The sequence below is a fragment of the Acanthisitta chloris genome, unplaced genomic scaffold (assembly GCF_000695815.1).
Source record: "Acanthisitta chloris isolate BGI_N310 unplaced genomic scaffold, ASM69581v1 scaffold19942, whole genome shotgun sequence".
NCBI classification, from domain to species: domain Eukaryota; kingdom Metazoa; phylum Chordata; class Aves; order Passeriformes; family Acanthisittidae; genus Acanthisitta; species Acanthisitta chloris.
Genome location: NW_008662407.1, coordinates 1 through 19,416, shown reverse-complemented (window position 1 = coordinate 19,416; position 19,416 = coordinate 1). Strand labels below are relative to the sequence as shown.

General features: G+C 36.7%; 1 protein-coding gene across 1 annotated transcript; it reads right to left on the bottom strand.

Moving 5' to 3' along the window:
* Nucleotides 1-615: 615 nt before the first annotated feature.
* Nucleotides 616-18,921, bottom strand: CCDC18 (coiled-coil domain containing 18). Its single transcript, XM_009070594.1, is given in 22 exon segments — nt 616-675; nt 677-784; nt 1,220-1,336; nt 2,412-2,511; nt 3,071-3,284; nt 4,078-4,241; nt 4,658-4,800; nt 5,256-5,423; nt 6,815-6,931; nt 8,743-8,925; nt 9,661-9,792; nt 10,538-10,648; nt 11,409-11,629; nt 12,177-12,337; nt 12,447-12,550; nt 12,745-13,054; nt 14,548-14,669; nt 15,305-15,401; nt 16,710-16,819; nt 17,738-17,905; nt 18,471-18,609; nt 18,791-18,921. Coding segments are annotated over 22 exon segments (3,180 nt in total).
* Between the last annotated feature and the right edge of the window lie 495 nt (nt 18,922-19,416).

Below are 19,416 nucleotides of genomic sequence, written 5' to 3'. Positions count from 1 at the left end.
AAAGAAACACACAAATGCAGTGTAACCAAAGTGGCTGGAGCCATTTTAGCTTTGGTGTTGACCTCTAGCTGGCAAACATCTTTGACTGAACTTATTCTGCAGAAAGCCTGTTTATCTCAGATCGCACTTGTAGTGACTGATTCATGCACCAAACTGAAGACTTGTATAATTCCTCAAGTTAGCTATCTTCTCTATTCCATCCATACACTCCCATTCCCAATGCCAAAGAAATCCCACTTCTTGTTCCTGTAAGTATGCTGGATCTCAGTGCTCTTTTGATGTACTAGCTTTCACAAGAGAGGTAACCTAAGTCATAAGGACCTCTCATCACACAGCATAGTGTTTCACTTCATTTACAAGGAAGCCCATAGCCAGAAAATCAGGTTACTAAAGAATCAATATTCAAATTTCTCCACAGAAAGCAAACAAGAGTGTGCCATTACATGTGTAATTTTTAAATCATTAAACCGATTTAACTTTGGGGGATTAAGATTCAGCAAACACCAGGATATAAAATAGAATGATTCTGGGAGAAGGAGAGACACTTATGCTAAAGAGACACCGTATCACTCTTTCTAGGCAGGTGCAGTAATGGCATTGAAAACTGATAATTTGTCATGTATCCAGGGCACATTTTACCTTTTCAAGAGCTTCTAGGCTATCTTGTTCTCTATCATTTTTTTTTCTTCAGCTGATTTATTTCTTGATCTCTCTGGAGCAATGCAAACTCTTTTTCACGAAGCTCATAGTTAGACTGCTGGAGTTTCTTCTCCAAGCTCTCAATCTGAATAGAAAGTTCAATTAAACCAGAACTAATATTTTACTCAAGTCAGAATGGTTTTTAAAAACCCAAACCCACAAACCAAATGAAACTCACAAATACCATCAGTATTACCTCTGACTTTGGATTCCCTTGTCATTTTGCCAACATTTTCCTTTACTAAAAGTGCAGTTTGGGAGCTATATCATATCAAGTGAAAAAGTAAGTTTTCATTTTTGCACTGTTATAACCCTGAAAGAGTTTTAGTTTTAACTGGCAAATAAAGTATTTTTGCTCATACATTGTTAAGGTGCTCCCTTCCCTCTCCCTGCAATAAGAAACCAGTTTTCAGCTTCTAAATTAAACCTGGCTAGCTACTGTGTCCCAGGACAGAGACTGTCTCATAGAATTAGCTGCCCTTTGTTAGGAAAACTGTAGTTCTAATTAAGCAAGAATTACCTGTTTATGGTACTCCTTAATTTCAAACTCTGCCTTCTTTAAATTGCACTCTAATTCAATTATTTGTTGTTCCATTTGTCCCCTGTGCTCACAAACTGTCATATCCAACTGTGTAATCTAGAGGTAAAAAAGGAAGAAAAGGAAATATTTCATTTTGAACTAGTATGTAGATCTTAAGAAGTATTACAGACTATGACAGAAAAATGAATGAAATTAATCCTTTATAGTCTTGAGACTATTCTGTCAAGTAGTCAATATAAAACTGCAGCCAAGGTATCTCATTTGAAAAATAGTGGCCAAACACTAAAACAAAGGGAAAAATCAGGGAAAAAGTCCATAAATGAATATGTTAAGTCCTCATACACACAGAATACAAGCCCTAGATCACATTTTAACAGAAATATAATGAGGAGTTTATTATACTAATCCATCTTGTTAGAATTTACTAAATTCTGCCAAACCAAAAAACAATCAATTAATCAACTGCTTTGATGAATTCCTGGAGCTGCTCACAGAATATTATGGCAAGAATGTATTGGAAGATCTGCCTCTTCCCAGTGTCAGTTCCTTAAACAGAGTTATTCAAATCCCCACTACTACTTCTCTCTGAACCTCAAATATTCTTGAATACAAAGGCTGGTAACTCCTGCAGGAAGAGGCTGATTACAGGTGACAGAATAAGAATTTTTCCATGATGGAAATCAAGTCCTGAATACAGACCAAAATTCTGCTAATATTCCCTGTGAGCTAAAAAAATTAATTCACCACAGAGATACTATTTCATATTTAGAGGCTGCTTTAGTGCTAATCAAACATGCTCCAGTGCAAACGAGGAAGGGAGTCTATAACCTCCATGCACACTTCAGTGCAGATCTTTCCTTCCTCTAAGCAAACATCAAAATGACAACAGTTATCCTATAACTTTATCACTAAGGAAGAATTATGGGCCAGGATTGTGGGAGAATTCTGCACTATTGAAACAGTAATCTGTGGTCCCTTGGGGGAGAGCAACCTGATGTTCCTGGTATCCTCAGGCTTCAATAACAGAGCTGGATTTGGGTTTGACACTGTGGCTATAGGAACAGTACAGTTTGAGACAATATGTCAAAGCAGTCAAACCCTGGAGGCTTTTTATAAGTTATCTACTACATAGCAGGAATAATTGTCAGTAACATACTAAAAATGATCTGACCTGAGCTGCTCTTTGTTTCAGTTCCCAATTCCTTTCTTTCAATGCTTGCTCCATGTCAAGGAGTTCTTGCTTTTTGTCTTCAATTTCCCTCTTGCAATACCTGAAATTCCCAGATGTTTAATTACTAAATGCACATTCAGTTCTTAGCTTTGAGTATCCAGCTTGAAAATTATGAGATCTGTTACTTACTTAAAGCCATATGACTCTAAATGTGAATCAACTAATTGATTGCAAAGAAACAAACCCAAATAGAATAATTCTGTTAACCATATTCCAGGTGGAGATTTCCCAAGAACTTCATTATTCAAGTTGTTTAATTGGCTCTATCAGGACAATGTATTCTTAAAAATGTATAGTACAGAAGAAAGCATCATTAATTTACGGTCAGAAAGGAAACTGGACAATTTCACTGGTCTTCTTACAATTACTTCACAGCTTTGGGATTCAGAAAATAATTCCAGCAGATTTTGAAACAGAATTCCCAAAAAAGAATTCAGCATCACTTCGAAATTAAAAGTGAGCTAAGGAGCTCAAGTGTCAAGTTACCTCACAGCCACAAACCACATCAAAATTCTAGAGAGCTGCTGACATTAAAAAAACCCATGCAAGCTACTTGCTATTCCCAAAGAAAAATGATGATGGAAAACACATCAGCTTACCTGAGCTCAGTTGTTAGATCTGTGATAGCAATGTGCTTCTCCTCCAGAGAGGACTGTATGTTCTGCAATGCATCTTGCAATTCCTGAATCTGATTTAAAGCGACTTTTAATTCTTCACAGGCATTCTGTAATGTGGATTCTAGTTCTGCTATTTTCTGTAAGGCTTCCCTGTGGCAAGTCTCACTTTGAAGCAGCTTATCTTTTAAACCGTTCACTATTTTACACACACACACACACCACAAAAGACAAAATGTTTCATCATCAGTATGTTAGGGTCTTTATGCATAACACCACTACCTAGCAGCACTTGTGGTCATAGTAAATTTTCAGTATCACTGGGTTTTAGGACAATCTAGAAAAGCAGTGACTTCTTCTATAAAAGCCTTTTTATGGCACCTAAGTATTTGCTGGTTTTATTCAGTTCATAATCTACAACTGACTTGTATTATAAGGATATATCTAAAAACATCTGGCCAAGGAGAAAGTACAGAGACAATGCAGTAACCAAAGATGTAGCATTACGAGAAATGCAAGCAGAATTGCTGTTATTCCTCTGGTTTTAAAAAACGGCACAATTAAATTAGCAAGGAAACATCTCTTGTGGCATTTTGTTTGTTTTAAAGAGCTGAATTTTTGTGAATAGCATATACCTTTATTAAATCTATGTGTCTTGTTTGATTACCTTATTAAGAATCTGCATTACCAATTTCCAGGGAAACTACTTACTCATTTCACCTGGGGTAAAGGTATATACCACAAAAGTGAGAATTCTCAAAGGGATGTGAAAAAAAATTTGTGATTTTTTTTGAGTTCTGGGTGTGCTGTTTGTTTGGGTTTGGTTTTGTTTGGGGGTTTTTAACCATGGAATTACCACCACATTAAAAAACAGGTTGTTATTTTTTGATTCATGTACTTGATTATGAAACGGGGAAAAAGGAAAACTGTCTAATACATATAGAGAAATAGCATAATGAAAGGAAGTCGGAGAAACAAAATATCCAAATTACCCTCATTTGCCTTTTTATTGAGCTCTGATCGTGCTTCTTCCAAAGTGATATCCAACTGATTTATCTGCTCTGCTTTGTTTCCACCATCTCGTTTTAATTGCACTACTTCTCTTTCCATACCAGTAAGTTTATTCTTGCACTGATCCGCCTCCAGTTTAATTTGTCTAACAGAAGCAACCAGAACAAAATGAACCATGTAATGACAAAAGCAACATATGGATGTCCTTAAATGCTCTAAGACAAGTGTTTGTGGATAAAATAGAAATTAAAAAGTCATGTTGCGTAGGCTTTTCTTGCAATCAAAACTAGTTCTTTGAGACTAAGATCCCCTAGAATATACTATGTACAATTACAAGCAAGTTGATACATTTATGAAGTGCCATCTTCAGGCTAAATAGGTTGCTAGGACATGCATTAATTCCACTGGAAAACCATGCCAGAAACTCATGCCTTTGCTAATCAGAAGCTTCCCTTTTGCTTTCCAGTCTATGCTCATACAGAGACTGAAGTGTGTAACTACGCAAGTCTTTCTGATCAGTGTCTGTCTGCAGAATATATCTCCCAGTTACACTGAACTTACCTGATTGTACAGTTCAGTTCATCCACCTTGTGTCTGTTTAAATCTGCTTCCTGAGCAGCTAGGCGAAGTTTCTCCTCCACCTTTCTCAACTCATCTTCTGCACATGCTTTCTGCTTCTGCAGCTCTTTTTCCAAAGTGGATACCTTTATAAAAGGGCATTTAAAGAGTACTCTTAAAACACATACCAAAGAAATATACATTGTTGTCTCACAACTCACATAATGAGAGTTTTGACACAACAGATTTCTTTGTAATCTGTATATAATTTTAGACTAGAACTTCGTGCATTTGAAAGACAAAGAGTTTCTAGTAAAAATAACAAGATGCAACCTTTTGAATTTAAATGCATCTCCCCTTAATTGCAGTGTAGGGTTTGATTTTCCAAGTACCTAGCCACTCTAATGGTAGCTAGATTTTCTGATAGCACAGAACCTCATTTAAGATAAAACAAACGACTAACCTCTTTATTTTGGATATGGCTAAAATAATAATTATCAACTCAGTTATCAAAGAAACATTCAGATTTTAAATGCATTACAAAACACAAAAATATATTTAATTTTCTGCCTTTATGTAGATACTTCTCACCATACTGTACCTGTTTTTCAAGTTTAATTTGATTATCTTCCAGCTCCCCATTTCTGATAGTTTCTTGCTGTAACATTTGCTGATGATGATGCAAAGTTTGTTGTAGGATAATATTTTGTTTATGCATGTCCTGAATATTCTGACCTTTTATTTTGATGTCTTTCTGTAAACAATGAAGCTGAAAAGACAATTATTTTCCTTTACAATACAACACTTTTATTTGCATTTACATCAGCTATTCTCTTTACTCTTAATGAGCACAGAATTACACTTATGATTCAATAAAACTTCTGGCTCTGAATTTAGTTGCATTACAGTTTGCACAGAACATAACAGACCTCATAATTCTTCACTGAGTTGTGCTTTATAAAGTGAGGAAAGTAGTAACTTATGACCTGAGTTTTTTACTCCTTGCTTTCTAAGTACAATTTGTCAATATTTAAAAAACATTTATTACAGATTTTTCATTTCTAAACCACTGAACTAATTTCTGTCAGTCTTTATTTCTCAGAAAGTCCTTGTTATCCCCTTGAGATTTTGTTCTCAGCCCCCCCCTTTATTTCTTCCTGCCTCTATGACAATAGTAATTCCAATGAAAAACAGGCATTTTGAGTGTCTAACTTGTCATATGTCAAATAGTCTGATTTCTGTGATGAATGCCAAGGGGAACTGTTCTTGGGAACAAGCAAACAAAAAACAAAAACCAAACCAAACAAACAAAAAACACAAACCAAACCAAACAAACAAAAAAAAAAGGAAGCATTCTTCTTTAAAAATTAAACCAAAAAGCAATCACTAATGGCTCACTCCAAAGAGGAAGCAGTGACTGAAGTGGTGACTCTAACTTACTTATGCAAACAGTGGTCACAATTACAAAGTCTCACTTGCTACACTTGACTTTCACACAGCATCCAATCTCTTCATATGGTGAGTAAGAGTAAGCAATTTTAGGGCTGAGAAATCAGCAGTAAATACCACAGGTTTGTGTCTAACACAGACCACAGATTTCCACCAAGTTACTCTGCACAGGGTCTAGCAATTTCCATTTGACTAAAGCCTTTCTCTCAGCACTGACAAGAACAGCCTAATATATCATTAGTTCATGTGGTTAGACATACCTACAAAAAAAACTCATACTAATATTTAAACTTAGCTCTTTCTTGCTTTCATGTAGTAGTGGAAAGTATGATAAAACTCATGGGCTTAAAATAAACATTTTCTTACGCCCAGGACTTGTCCATTAAGACAGCTGAAAAACAAATCAGTTATCTGCACTAAATTCATATTTCAAGAGTGCTCCCTCCATTTATTTTCCAAGATAATGCTTTGTTTCACATAATTCTGATTGTGGTACTTCTTTCAACTGTTCATTTATCTCGGTACTTCTTTTCCCTAAGCTTGTCCAGTGTTTCTTAGTTATGATTTTCCTCTTTACCCTCACAAAATGTATTGTCTTTTCACAGTTTATCTCCTATTCACAGTTCCTGTTGCAAATGTTTTGGCTGTTACTCCACAAAATCATAACAAGTGTCCTCTGCAATACAGGAGAGTTATAAAACAAGCTGTTACCTCTTCAGACTTTTCTTGGAGCAGATTTTCAAACATCTCTTTATTTTCTTGTGACTGCCTCAAATACAGTGCAACTTCTTCCTTACATACATTTAGTGCTGACTCTAGTTGTTGTACCTAGTTGAATGCAATAGATCACTTAAAATTGCATGGCATGGCTTGTATTAACTAGTCTAAAAATTGTGTTAAGAGACATCTCTGTGCAAAGTGTCCCAAAAATTACATTTTTCTCTAAAGTATATTAAAACAGTAATGGAAAATTATGATAAACTTTAAAATTGAAACAGTATTCAGAAATTAAGATTATTTGTGAACTTCAATCACAATACTTTAGACTGTGTCTAAATCAGATGAAACTATCAGTTGAGAGATGATATTCCAGTATTTGTTAGTAGCTAGATTTTAAAACCAAACATGCCCGATACAACTCATGAATCCATCACATTTTATTACATATAGAACTGTCTAAATAAATTCAGCATTATCATCATGTGTGAGTTGACACACATGTTTTTCCACAAATAACACTCAGATCTTCATACATTTCTTTTCAGAAAGTTTATCTGAACAGTATGTTTTTCTTTTCTGCACTGGGAGACAGTGCCTGAGTTCCACCAAAAGGGAAAGGAAGAGCTGCAAACAGTGTCCACACTGCTAATCCCTTTTACCCTTTTAATATTAATTTGGATTTGAGTAATCTCTAACAAATATCTTATAAACTCAAACTGATAAAAAATACGACGAACAAACCCCCAGAGACATTAAGCCATAGTAATTAAGCTTTTCTTATCCTTCTGGTTTCAGTGCTAAGACTTTCCATCAATGGAAACTATGCTGAATTTAGCTGCAAACTGCCTAATGCTTTCACCTTTGCAACCAGACTACTAGTTTTCTACACCATACTGGACTGTATATCTCTCTCCCCACCCGATTCAAGAGCTTTTTGAAGAGAAATTATAGTGGGTCTTAATTTTAAATCTCTAGATAATGTACCAAATATTACAGTCACTTGTATAGAAAATTGTTCCAACAGAAGCTCAGAAGAGCATGCCAACAGCTGACTCCCCAGTATCTTCTCCTACCCATATCCTGAAGATTTAATACTGTTTGAAACCTCACTGGGGTAAATCACCACATGGCACAGGTTTGTTAAAATACTGTTGCAAGTGCTGCATAGGCAAACCCAAATCAGGCAAGCACATGGTCAATATTATAGTACTTTTATATCTAAAATATATGCCATATCTGGTACGAAAACATACATAACATTAGCTCTGTCAGGCAGTGTTGTATTTTAAGAGTACAATAAGCAGAAGTCTGTCCTGTTTGTAACTACAGTAATTCTCTGAAGCAATTAAGCATTGCATAATCTCTTACTGCAGCAGGTTTCACCATACTACTTTAAGTTAAAGCAAAATGAAAAGAAACAACAGAAGAAAAACATAAATACTTTAAGTCAACGACTTCTGAAATATTTACTTAAGACAGGAAAAAAAATAAAGCAGTGTATTTAAAAAACAATTGCTTGCAAAATGTATTTGTGTACATGATAACCTGAAGTGAATTTGGTTCCTGACAGATGTCCCTTCAGATCTGCAGCAGCAAGCATTGTTGAAAGGAATAAAACATTATCATACTAGAACATTCTTGGTTTTCCACTTAGGGCAGAATAGATGCAATTGTTCTTCATCCAGATCTCTTCCCTTTGACTAGAGCAAGAAGCCCAAGGGACAAACCAGAGGCATAAGGACAACGCTGAGACAGAAAATAAGGAAAGGTCATTAAAGCTTGTACAAGAGATGGTAGTGGGAGCAGCAGTAACTGAGGACTACACTAGATTCAATTACTCAAATAAGAATTAAGAAACAAAAACATAAGGATCTTTCATTTACTCCATTTTTTCCCATTTATTTGTGGATATACTTTACATTATTAGCCACTTGTTTGATTTGCATTTAAAGAAGAGCCAGCCTTACCTCTCTGCATCCTGTCAGCAGCCCATCCAATGATTCAATGTGATGCTGTTTATGTATAACCTCTTGTTGCAAAATGGCTATTATTTTTTCTTGTTCAATGCACTGTTGATGTTTCTTCTCCAGCTGCATTCGAAGCTGTCCGTAAATAATTCACCGTTTATTATTTTAATAAGAATTTGTGCATCTAAATATGTCATTCAGTTCTATTCACCCATCACTTTTAGAATGAAAAGTAAATACATCCTGCCATCAGCATTATAGAACAGTCTTAAAGTTATCAAGAAATCCCAAACACTTAGTATCTTAAAGCAAGAGGTTATTCAAGACAATGAAGTCTAATTGTCTGTAATTAGCCAAGACAGTAAGACATGAGTACGTTCTTCAGTAAAAGATGACAAGGTTCTGGAACAGCTAGATGTAACTACAGTTATATTTCTAATCACATAAAGCAACAGAATTCTTCTCTAAAGACTGAAAAACCTACCAACAGCTCTCCCTGAACACAGATGCCCATAAGGCTCAGGCTGGCAGAGGGTCAGCCAGTGAGAGCACATGGTTAGAAGCTGTCATGCTTTAACAACAGGAGCCAAAAAGCTGTATTTTGGGTTTGCTAGTTGTTTGGAGCAAAGAACAACAGTACTTATCCTAAGTCCTTATTTCTCCTCAGCTGAGCAGAAAAGAGGATATGAATATTTCAGAGGGAAAGTTGTATAGTGTTAGATGGATAAAGTACTACAATCAGGAAATTTTCAATAAACCTTTTTTTAATGGACATGTGTCTTAGAATTACTACAAAGACAAAGAAATTAACATAGAAAGAAGTAACCAAGTATAACACTCATACATAATAGCACACAAGGAAGGTCTTACTAGTTCAAGCCGTTTCTTCATCTCTTTGTGCTGCTCAAAGTGGATCAACTTTGCACTTTCAAAACTATTAGTTATTTTCTCACGTTCTTCACTGATCGTTTCTTCCAACTCATGAATGCATCTGGTTTTATCCTGGGAAATGGCAACAACAAAAAGGACTTAATAAAAATATGTACCTGTACTATTAAATAGTGGTTTACCTGATCATCTATTTTCTAGATTTTGGAAAGGAACAATATGGAAAATACTCAAATTACACCCAGCATGTGTCATCTCAGAGGATGTCACACCTACACACAGGCATGGAATGTCAGTGAATGCAGCCACTACAGAGAGAAGGTGTCTGCCAAGGTGCACTATGGCACAGATAACTTCTGAAAAAGGCAAAAAGAAATTCTATGCTCACATGGTTAGATGGAATCTACAAAATTAGTTTCCTTTTCTGGCAACCTTACACCCTTACAAAAACCTAAAAAAAGTTGGTATAACAACACTCAGACTGGAAATTGCAGTGCTCCAAGTGTTAGATCACCCTCTTCACTTATTACCATTTTGAAGCCTTTTTTATTCATAGGTCTGTATGTATTTCACTGCTACAACTGATTTCAATAGGACCAGATCTTGATTGCACATATCATCACAAGGAAAAGGTAACATGTCCATTAATAAGTTACCACACTCAAAGGCAGGGAAAAGGGATGTTTTATTTGAAGCAAGATTTGGTTTTTAAAAACAGCTCTGCCGAAAAACTGCGGATTATTTAACAGATCTGAAAGTCTATCCATTGTGAATACATGGAATACTACTGCTAAATTAAACTTTAATCTCCATTTATGTCTTTTTATACAAATGTAGTTTCTCAGTGAGAACATTTTACCATGAGTTCCTGTTCCAACTCAGCATTTCTTGCTGCAGCAGTGGAATAAACAATAGTCTTTTCTTCCAACTGTTTCTCAAGTGCAGAAATCTGAGAAGATTTCTTTCTTACCTGAAATTAAATATGGCACAAAACAGACAACTGCTTCAGGTTTATTCAAGTGTTTGTATATACTCTCTTATCACCAATTCCATTCTAGCTACTACCATGGTATTTTTAACTAATTATTTGTTAATTTTTGTTGATTTATTAAACTTGATTACTTACAGAGATAGAGTCAGGTCAATTTACCTAAAATTAATCCAACTAATTATAATCATCAGTGAATTAGGTATTACAGATTTATAATATTTATGTCCATTTTTAGGGAATACTGCAAATCCCATTATTCTGAGCTCTAGAGACACATTAGCACCACAATGTGAACATTAGCATCTAACTTATTTAACCTGAGAAGAATTGAAGCTTTACTTCTTTCCTTGGTGACTCTCTGGTAATGATGTTAATCCCTGGCAATTGTACTAACATTTAATGAGGAAAGATACAACTGTTCCTTCAACATCAGTTCCCTAAGAGTACACATCAATTCAATCATACCAAAGCAAAGACTGTGCATATTTTCCACATAACAAATCAAAACAGTAACAGAAAAGTCCACTAACTACATCAGCTTTAAAACAGGATTTCTGACAACTAACAAATTAAGAAATTATTCTCCTTGCTTAAAAGTTAATTTCAAATTTTACTTAAATAACTCAGATTTTAAAATTAATATGGCAATTGCAGTTTTTCTGTAACTATTGTCTTAAATTTCTTTGAATACTGAACTAAAGAATAAGTGACTTTTTTTTCAATGCTACTAAAAACTTACTTCTCTCTCTAAGCTACTAGTTTTTGAAGCCTTCTTCATCAGGTCTTCCTGTATCTCTTGAAACTGACTGGCTCTTTGAGCCATGCTGGTCTTCAAAGAAGAATTCTCATCATCTGCTTTTGTCAGTTTAGTGCGTAACTCTTCTATCTCTTTCTGGAATCTTTGCCTCACCTTTTCAAATTGTTTGCTTATAAGTTCCAACTGTTGACATTTCCTCCTCTCTCCGAGTAGAAAAAATAAATTTAAGATTAATTTATAAACGAACATACAAAGCCATAAAGTAACTGAAAGCAATGACTCATGAAAACAAACAAACCCAACAAAAAGCCAACAAACAAAAAAAAAAAGTTAAGACCGCATCGTTATATAGGTGCCCTGAGGTAATTTCATGGAGAGTTCCTAATAGTAATCACAGAAGTGATCGCAGAAATATTGCAACAGCACGACACAGAGAAAAGAATCAACCCAAAATATGGAGACATTAGTATAACCTGCATAGAGAAAACAGAGCATGGTTCCATTTCAACACAATTCCTAGCTTGGCTATTACTGAACAAGTAACTTAACTAGGAAAATAAAGAATAATATTGTGCTGGAGAACATGGCAGTTTCCAAGGTGGCAAAATGCTCCATGTTCAACCAAGTCATATCTGTTAGATCATGGAGACACATTTAAAAAATACACTATAAAAAAAATTTCAATCCCACCAAAGAATTTGTTCTGTGGATTCATTAGACAGAACTGCAGAGCTATTTCAGCAAGCTTACCTCCTTGACTTCTAATCAATTTGACAGGCTCTGTTTCCAGGTCACATAATCTGCTATTTTCTTGTCCTTCAGCATCATTAGAAAGATGCTGAACTTTGGCACATACAGTTAAGTCTGCACGAGGCTTTTGAATTTCTGCTTCTTTCGTTGCCAGTTTAATGCTATTATAAAGGAAGAGACAACTATTTAACATTCTTTCTACATGCTAGTTTTAATACCACCTTATTATCTGCCTATTCTTGCCACAATTCAGTAACCAGAAAGTTATACCTTAGGTCTGTAATCAAAGGTTTACTCGATTCACCACAAGATTCAGACAGAGCTTCTCTCATTGAGGAACTCAATAGCAGGTGTTTGAAATCGTGCCATTTAAACTAAAAGTTAAGGGGAAAAAAAAAGAAATCAATGAAAAATCAACTTTATATAGCTTCACAGCATGATTAATTCATGTGTTATACTAGAACATCAATTTTAAGACACATGCACCAGGATGTTAAAAGCTTGGATAGCTTGGCATTAAAGTTATTCAATACATAATACACTTTCAAGGCTGTATTGGTTACTGTACCTCTTCAGATATACTTGAAGACAGCTGAGAAATAATGGTTTCTAGTATGTTGAGCTCTTTCTTTGAATCCTCAATTTCTTGATGACATAATTCCAAGCGGTTACGTTGCTGTGCCGTAAGTGCTCTCAGCTCTGTGTTTTCACTTAGTAGAGTATTTTTCTCTTTAAGTAATACTTCTTTTTCAGAAAGTTCACTCTCAAGCTTGATGATCTTCTGATCGGACTGACTCAGCATTGATGTCATTTCAATGTTCTTCGCCTCTAGAGTCTTAATTTCTTCTTTTGTGCTACGATTCTCTTCCTTCAATTGCCTAAAAAGGCATTTAAAAAGGTATAGCTCAACATAGAGGGGTTTTGTTATTGGAAGTACTAGAAGAACACACCATATCTGTACTATTTTACTAGTTTCCTCCCTCTCAAAATCTAGGCTTAGCTCTACACAAAGGACAGAAGAGTTTTCACTGCTTTACTAAGCTTTCACTGTTCTTAAGGACCAAGATGTAAAGTGCGATCAGCAAACAAAAGGAGAGAATCAACTACTACTCATTCTTAAGCGACTCAATAGTTTTGAGCACTATCAGGAAAGTCACTGGTAGGAAAGAGACCAAATGGTTTTAACTGTGCTGAACCCAGGGAAATTTAATAACAGGATAAAATAGCTATAGAACAATATGTAAAATCACAATGGATGAAGATAGTAAGACTGAACAACTCTATCATTCTGCTACTAACAAGAGAGGGAGTGGTCCTGTTTCTGCCTTCATAGCTGATGGTACACTGAGACAATTGCATTTATAGCCCATCTCAAATTTACTTTAAGGACCTGTTGGTTTACCAAGCTGAATTGGCTCAGCAAAGGCCCTGATGAGTCCCAAACCCAGTGTAACATATTAAAAAAGAGGATAGTAGAGAAGAAGTCCCCACCAGCAGCAGAGACCTATTAAGCAGGCTCAGGGTGGCATAAGGGTGTTCACCCACTGCTCACTCTCTCCCAAATGGCCCAAAGAACAACTGTTAGGACAGAAATGTGAATGTGGACAGCACATGTGAATAGAATACCCCAAACTGTCTGTGAAGGTGTTTGTCCAAACCTAGTAATGCTAAAGCTGATGGTTGTCTTCCCTGTTTAAAGTAATGAAGGAATCACCAAAGGACTTCTGAAAAAAAAGGGGTTCACCTTGAAATGAAACATACAAAGAGCATAAAAAATGGTAACACTGGGAAAGGACCTTGGAGTGGGGACAGAGAGCAATCCAAACCAGGCTGAACTGTTCCAGAAGCTGCAGTCAACATCACAACCTCCACTGAGGCCTGAGTGCAGAATCCCCACTGGATGCCAAGAGTATCCTTCATTCTAGCTAGGGACTGACAACGTGGTGTGCAAGTAGGGACTCGCACATGGCAGTGTAAGTGAAGTCACAGGGTGTGTTCTCACTCTCAGGTGCATTAGCAAAAGAACAGGCACACATGCAACCAGAGCACCCACGTGGCCCACAGCAGCAGTGAGCAACCAAGGCAGCTGGGTGGGGGTGGCAGCTTCCTCTGAATGTGTGGTTGTGTGTGGGACTAAAATGTTTAAGGATTAGTTATAGAAAATAATGTAGAGATCATACAAGCGCATGCTAACATTTTTAACCTGTTCAGTGTTATGGTTTGTCTGTTGCATTGCTGTTAATGATCCCGAGTATTCACTGGTGCTGGTCTGGATTTGGTTTGAACTACATGATTTGAGCAACACGTTCACAATGACATGCAATTTCTTCTCAAACAACTGTACAGAGATTTTTAAAAGCCTTTCCATTACCTTAGTTGCTCTTCTAGGATGTCTAGATTCTTTCTGTAGCCGATACACTTTTCATTCATCTTCTCTTTCTCTTTTTCACAATTAATTAAACGTTTTCCCAAGATGACTTCTTCGGCTTTCACCTTGAAAAGCAAGTTTTTTTAAAAATTTTGTACAACAGTAAATTAAGCTTCCACAGCCAATAGGCTATTTTTAAAAAAAAGAGTACTATAAATGCTATGCCTCTTTTTTTTTTAAGAAAATGAAAGGGGCAAAGAAGCTTTCTTTTTCTGTCATTTGGGAAAAAAAACACTTTAATATTTGTGGTTGGCAATCTCCTTCCACAAGGAAAGTAGACTAATAAAAAACCAATTTTCTGTAAGAGCTAACTGTCTTGGGCCCACAAGGCAGGAAGCATTAACACTTTTGATCACTTTAAGGGATGGCTTGATTTTCATCTTAGCTGTTCTCTAGCTCATGTTTCATTGAATAGGTTATACATAAGGAGTCAAAAGAGTTCTTTTAAAAGGATCTTACATGTTTAAAATGTACAATTCCCAGTTGGCAAGCAGGAGACAGAAGAAACAGCAGCAATATCAGGATGCTTCAAAGACAAAGACTGTCCAGACTGTGCAAAGACAGTGTAAAACCTCTTTTAGGACTTTGCCACCAACAAGCAGAAGCAACTGCCTCACTGGTGAACCTGTTGCTGTTAGCTGCCTAGCTTATTGGAAAAATCTAAATAGTATGGGCAAAAACAAATAAAGAGAAAACTCACCTTTGCTAATTTTTCAGCTATTTCTGCTTTATACCTTTTGAAAGCTCTTCTCAGCTCCCCTGCGTTCAACAAAGCTTCATTTCTTTGCTGTACTGCTCTGCAAAGCAAAAGAAACGAACCAATTTTAAATCCCACAAATTCCAGCCATTATGTTACTATCTCCTCCAGTTAATAAAACCAATTACTAAATTGCCCCAGGTACTTCTTTTCTTCTTCCAGCTTTCCAAGCCCTAGATATCACATGAGAGACTGTTCAAAGCAGCAACTCAGACTCCCTACTATATCCTTCCATCAGTACACATCTCTGCCCCTTTCTTACTTTCCCCTATTGTTGCTCACTAGGGAAGGAGCTGAACAGTAACCTCAGGGCAGCTCAGGTATGTTACGTATTCAGGACACTACTTCTTTTCTTCTTCCAGCTTTCCAAGCCCTAGATATCACATGAGAGACTGTTCAAAGCAGCAACTCAGACTCCCTACTATATCCTTCCATCAGTACACATCTCTGCCCCTTTCTTACTTTCCCCTATTGTTGCTCACTAGGGAAGGAGCTGAACAGTAACCTCAGGGCAGCTCAGGTATGTTACGTATTCAGGACACCCAACACAGGAAGAATTCCTTCCTGCTGCTCAGTAACATTTCTCTCTTCCACTAAGGGAGCTGTGGACACAGGGCAGTGCCTCATCTAGGTATAACCAACCCTAGGATCAGTGTTCCTCAGTCTGAGGACCACTGCCCATCTGGAGATGGCAAAAGTATTCAGAGAAAGGGATAAAAGGATTCCAGAATAACGAAAAAGTGTTAAGTCTAAAGCACTTCAGTTTGCTTGGCCAAAGAATAAGTTGCTGCAAATCATGATTAAAAGAAAACTATAACAATTGTTAATACCAGCCATAACACTGTATGTTGCCTTTAACACCTGGCAGAAGCTCTGCTCTTCTGAAGTACCAAAATATTTACGTTTGTGACTAGTAACTAAGTACAGCCAGTTCCAATCCCACATGCTTTGAATGAACAGTGGTCATAAAGCACCACATTTCTTTAAACAGCAGTGCAAACCCCACAGTGTTTGTTTGTCCAGCTCTAGGAAGGTTAGAGGTAATTTCATGGGTAGATACACAAGCCAAACAAAGAGTCTGCATTCAAAAGGTTCAGAAAATGCTTTCCCTAGTCATTCATTCAGTTAATTTTCACCCCAGATAATGCAGTTAAATGAATAGGGCAGGTAAGAATTGTTTTATTTATTCCTCTCACTTCTTTAAAATTACATTTTGGAGGTGATAGGACTGTATATGGTAACTTCCAACAGTTAAAAGAAATTACCTAACCCTCCCAGTAGCCACAGAGCCATTAGGTTAAAGGAGGCAAGAGGAAAGGGAAATGTTGATTTAAAGCACACTTATTACATCAGAATTTTATCCTGAGCTGAAACTTCTGCTTCCAAGGTTAGCATCTGTTCTTGCAGCTTCGGAATGCTGACTGGATGTGAGCCTGAAGTGGATTCAAGATACGAGATCTGGAACACAGACATGTTTGGGGTTTCAGGTGAGACACACAAGAACAATCTGTTTACTGAATGACAGTGCTCTTAACCTTACTGTAAATTACGTTTTTTCCATCTCCACCAACTGACCTCCAATCTTGTGCTCATTTAACATCCTTCCAGTTCCCTAGCACCATTCTGTGGGATATGCTGTCCAGCAGAGTGATTTCTTTATATGTTGATCTTGTCTCTTGCTCTTCCCCAAATGTTTATATGCAACTATTTGTTCTTTTGGTGCCAGGCAGTCAAACATTTTGTTTATGTACTTATTTGTACTGCCTTGGAGATAACATTTCTCAAACAAAAAGCACTAAGCATAGCTATGTTTTACTAATATTACATATAAACCAAATACAAGAATCTAGTTGTCCTGAAACAAAACTGTATAGACAAGTATATTCTAAATAAGCAACGATTTATTATGTACAATACTTTCTTCTAACTCACCTTCTTTCCTAGACAAGGGACTACTCTGCCATTATTATTCACATGAATCTCAGTGTAGCACAGACACATGAATGTACATTAAATATGTACTAAATGTACTAAATACATCACTGAATGATTTTCTTTCATAATATATTTTTCATTCTGTGGTTGACTGGCTTTACACTGAACTATGGAAGATGAATAGATACAATTCATAATTAATATAGTTGTTTTGCTTGTGGAGAAATAGATTCCAAGCTGTTCTGTCCAAGACTGATGCTGAATATTATGAGGGGAAAAAAAACAGAGCAAAAAACTTTAAATATTAAACTTAGATTAAGATAAGGCAAAAACATAACATATCCTTCTTGGAATTATAAACTCAAAAATCATGGTCATTAGGGTGCTTTGGGGGGTTTGGAGTGTGTATTTCTTTTTGATAAATACACTAAATATACATACTTTTGTTTTCAACTGCATCAATTCAAAGTTCAGTACTTCCACGCTGTTCTTTAGGTAGTGGCTCTGAGAGGTCCAAGATGCATTTTGTCCTTGAAAGGCATCCAGCTTCTCTTGAAGATGTCCATTTTCTTCCACAGCTTTATCCAAAGTTGTGGATACTGAGTAAGACTAGGCACAAAAATAGGCTTATATATATACACACTTATATATGCATACATAAGCAATATGTACATCATAGAATCATAAATAGTTTGGGTTGAAAGGGACCTTCAAAGGTCATCTAGACCAACCACCTTACAATGAAAAGGGACAAATTCTAGATCAACTTGTTTGGAGCCCTGTCCATCCTCACCTTGAGTGTTTCCAAGGATGGGGGATCTACCACGTCTCTGGGCAACCTGTTCCAGTGTTGGATCACCCTCATAGTAAAAAACTTATTTGATATATCTAACATAAGTCAACCCTCCTTCAGTTTAAAATCATTCCCCCTTGTCCTGTCACACCAGGCCCTGCTAAAAACTTTGTCCTCATCTTTCTTATAGACTTCCTTCAAGTGCTGAAAGGCTGCAATGGAAACTTGGCAGAAGAAATGCATTTAAATCATATTATGCTTAAGAGTGCTCCACTGATATAATTGTCCAATGTATCTCAACTCTGAGCCCTAAAAGCAAAAAACAATGTTCAAAAACACAGCAAAGAATAGAAAACCAAAGTAATGAAGAACAATATTTACTTTGGATTTCCTTTGAATATCCTGGCGAGATGTTTTACCAGCATTCTTCTTCTCCTGACAGCTGTAACTAGCCTGCACAAAGTCCTCCAGAGTGAAGTCTATGGCCTCATTGAAGCAGTGGCCATAATGTTCATTTGTGCTAGGGATAGGAGGGAGAATAAGAAGTTACTACTTCTTTTTTTTTTACATAAATTGCTCATAAAGACTATTCAAATGAAAAAATACAAAAGGAGCTAATTGCACTAATCCATTAAACTTAAATGAATAAAACAGAGTCACACTACAAGAGACAGGCAGTCCTCATTCCCAAACACACACACCTGGAAAGGTCTTTCTCTACAGTCTGTAGGATTTTTTCAGCTCTCCTCAGCTGATTCTCTAACAACTGTACATCTTCAAGCAGGTCTTCTTCAGCACCATTTTCAGAGCAAGTCCACATACTGCATTCCATTAGGAACGTGCATATGCTAAAATAATACATAATATTAAAACACTGGTAAACATGTGCAAAAACTATTTGCAAAGATACTTTTGAAGATACCAAAATGACACAAATAGAAAAAATAAAGGAGAGAAAAAAAGAGAAAATACCGAACTTCCAAATGTAAACATGCATTTCACCACTACGTCTGCACGTGTCCACTAAATAGAAATCGCTCTGTACAAGTTGTCCCTTTTGAGAAAAACTGTTTTGTACGTAGCACAAAAAGCTTCATGACAAAAATCTCTGACCCAACACATAGGAGAGCCGGGGAAGGCAACGGCGGCACGCGAGTGCACAACACTTGCCTGGCTGCTAGTGACTCGCGAAATGAGCAACACTCAGGGCAGGACCGGGCACAGAGAGCGGCCGGGCCGGGAGAGGAGCGAGCGAGGCGCTGCAGGCCGCGACTGAGGGACTCGGCAAGCAGCGGCCTCAGGGGAGACGGAACGGGGAGCCCTGCGC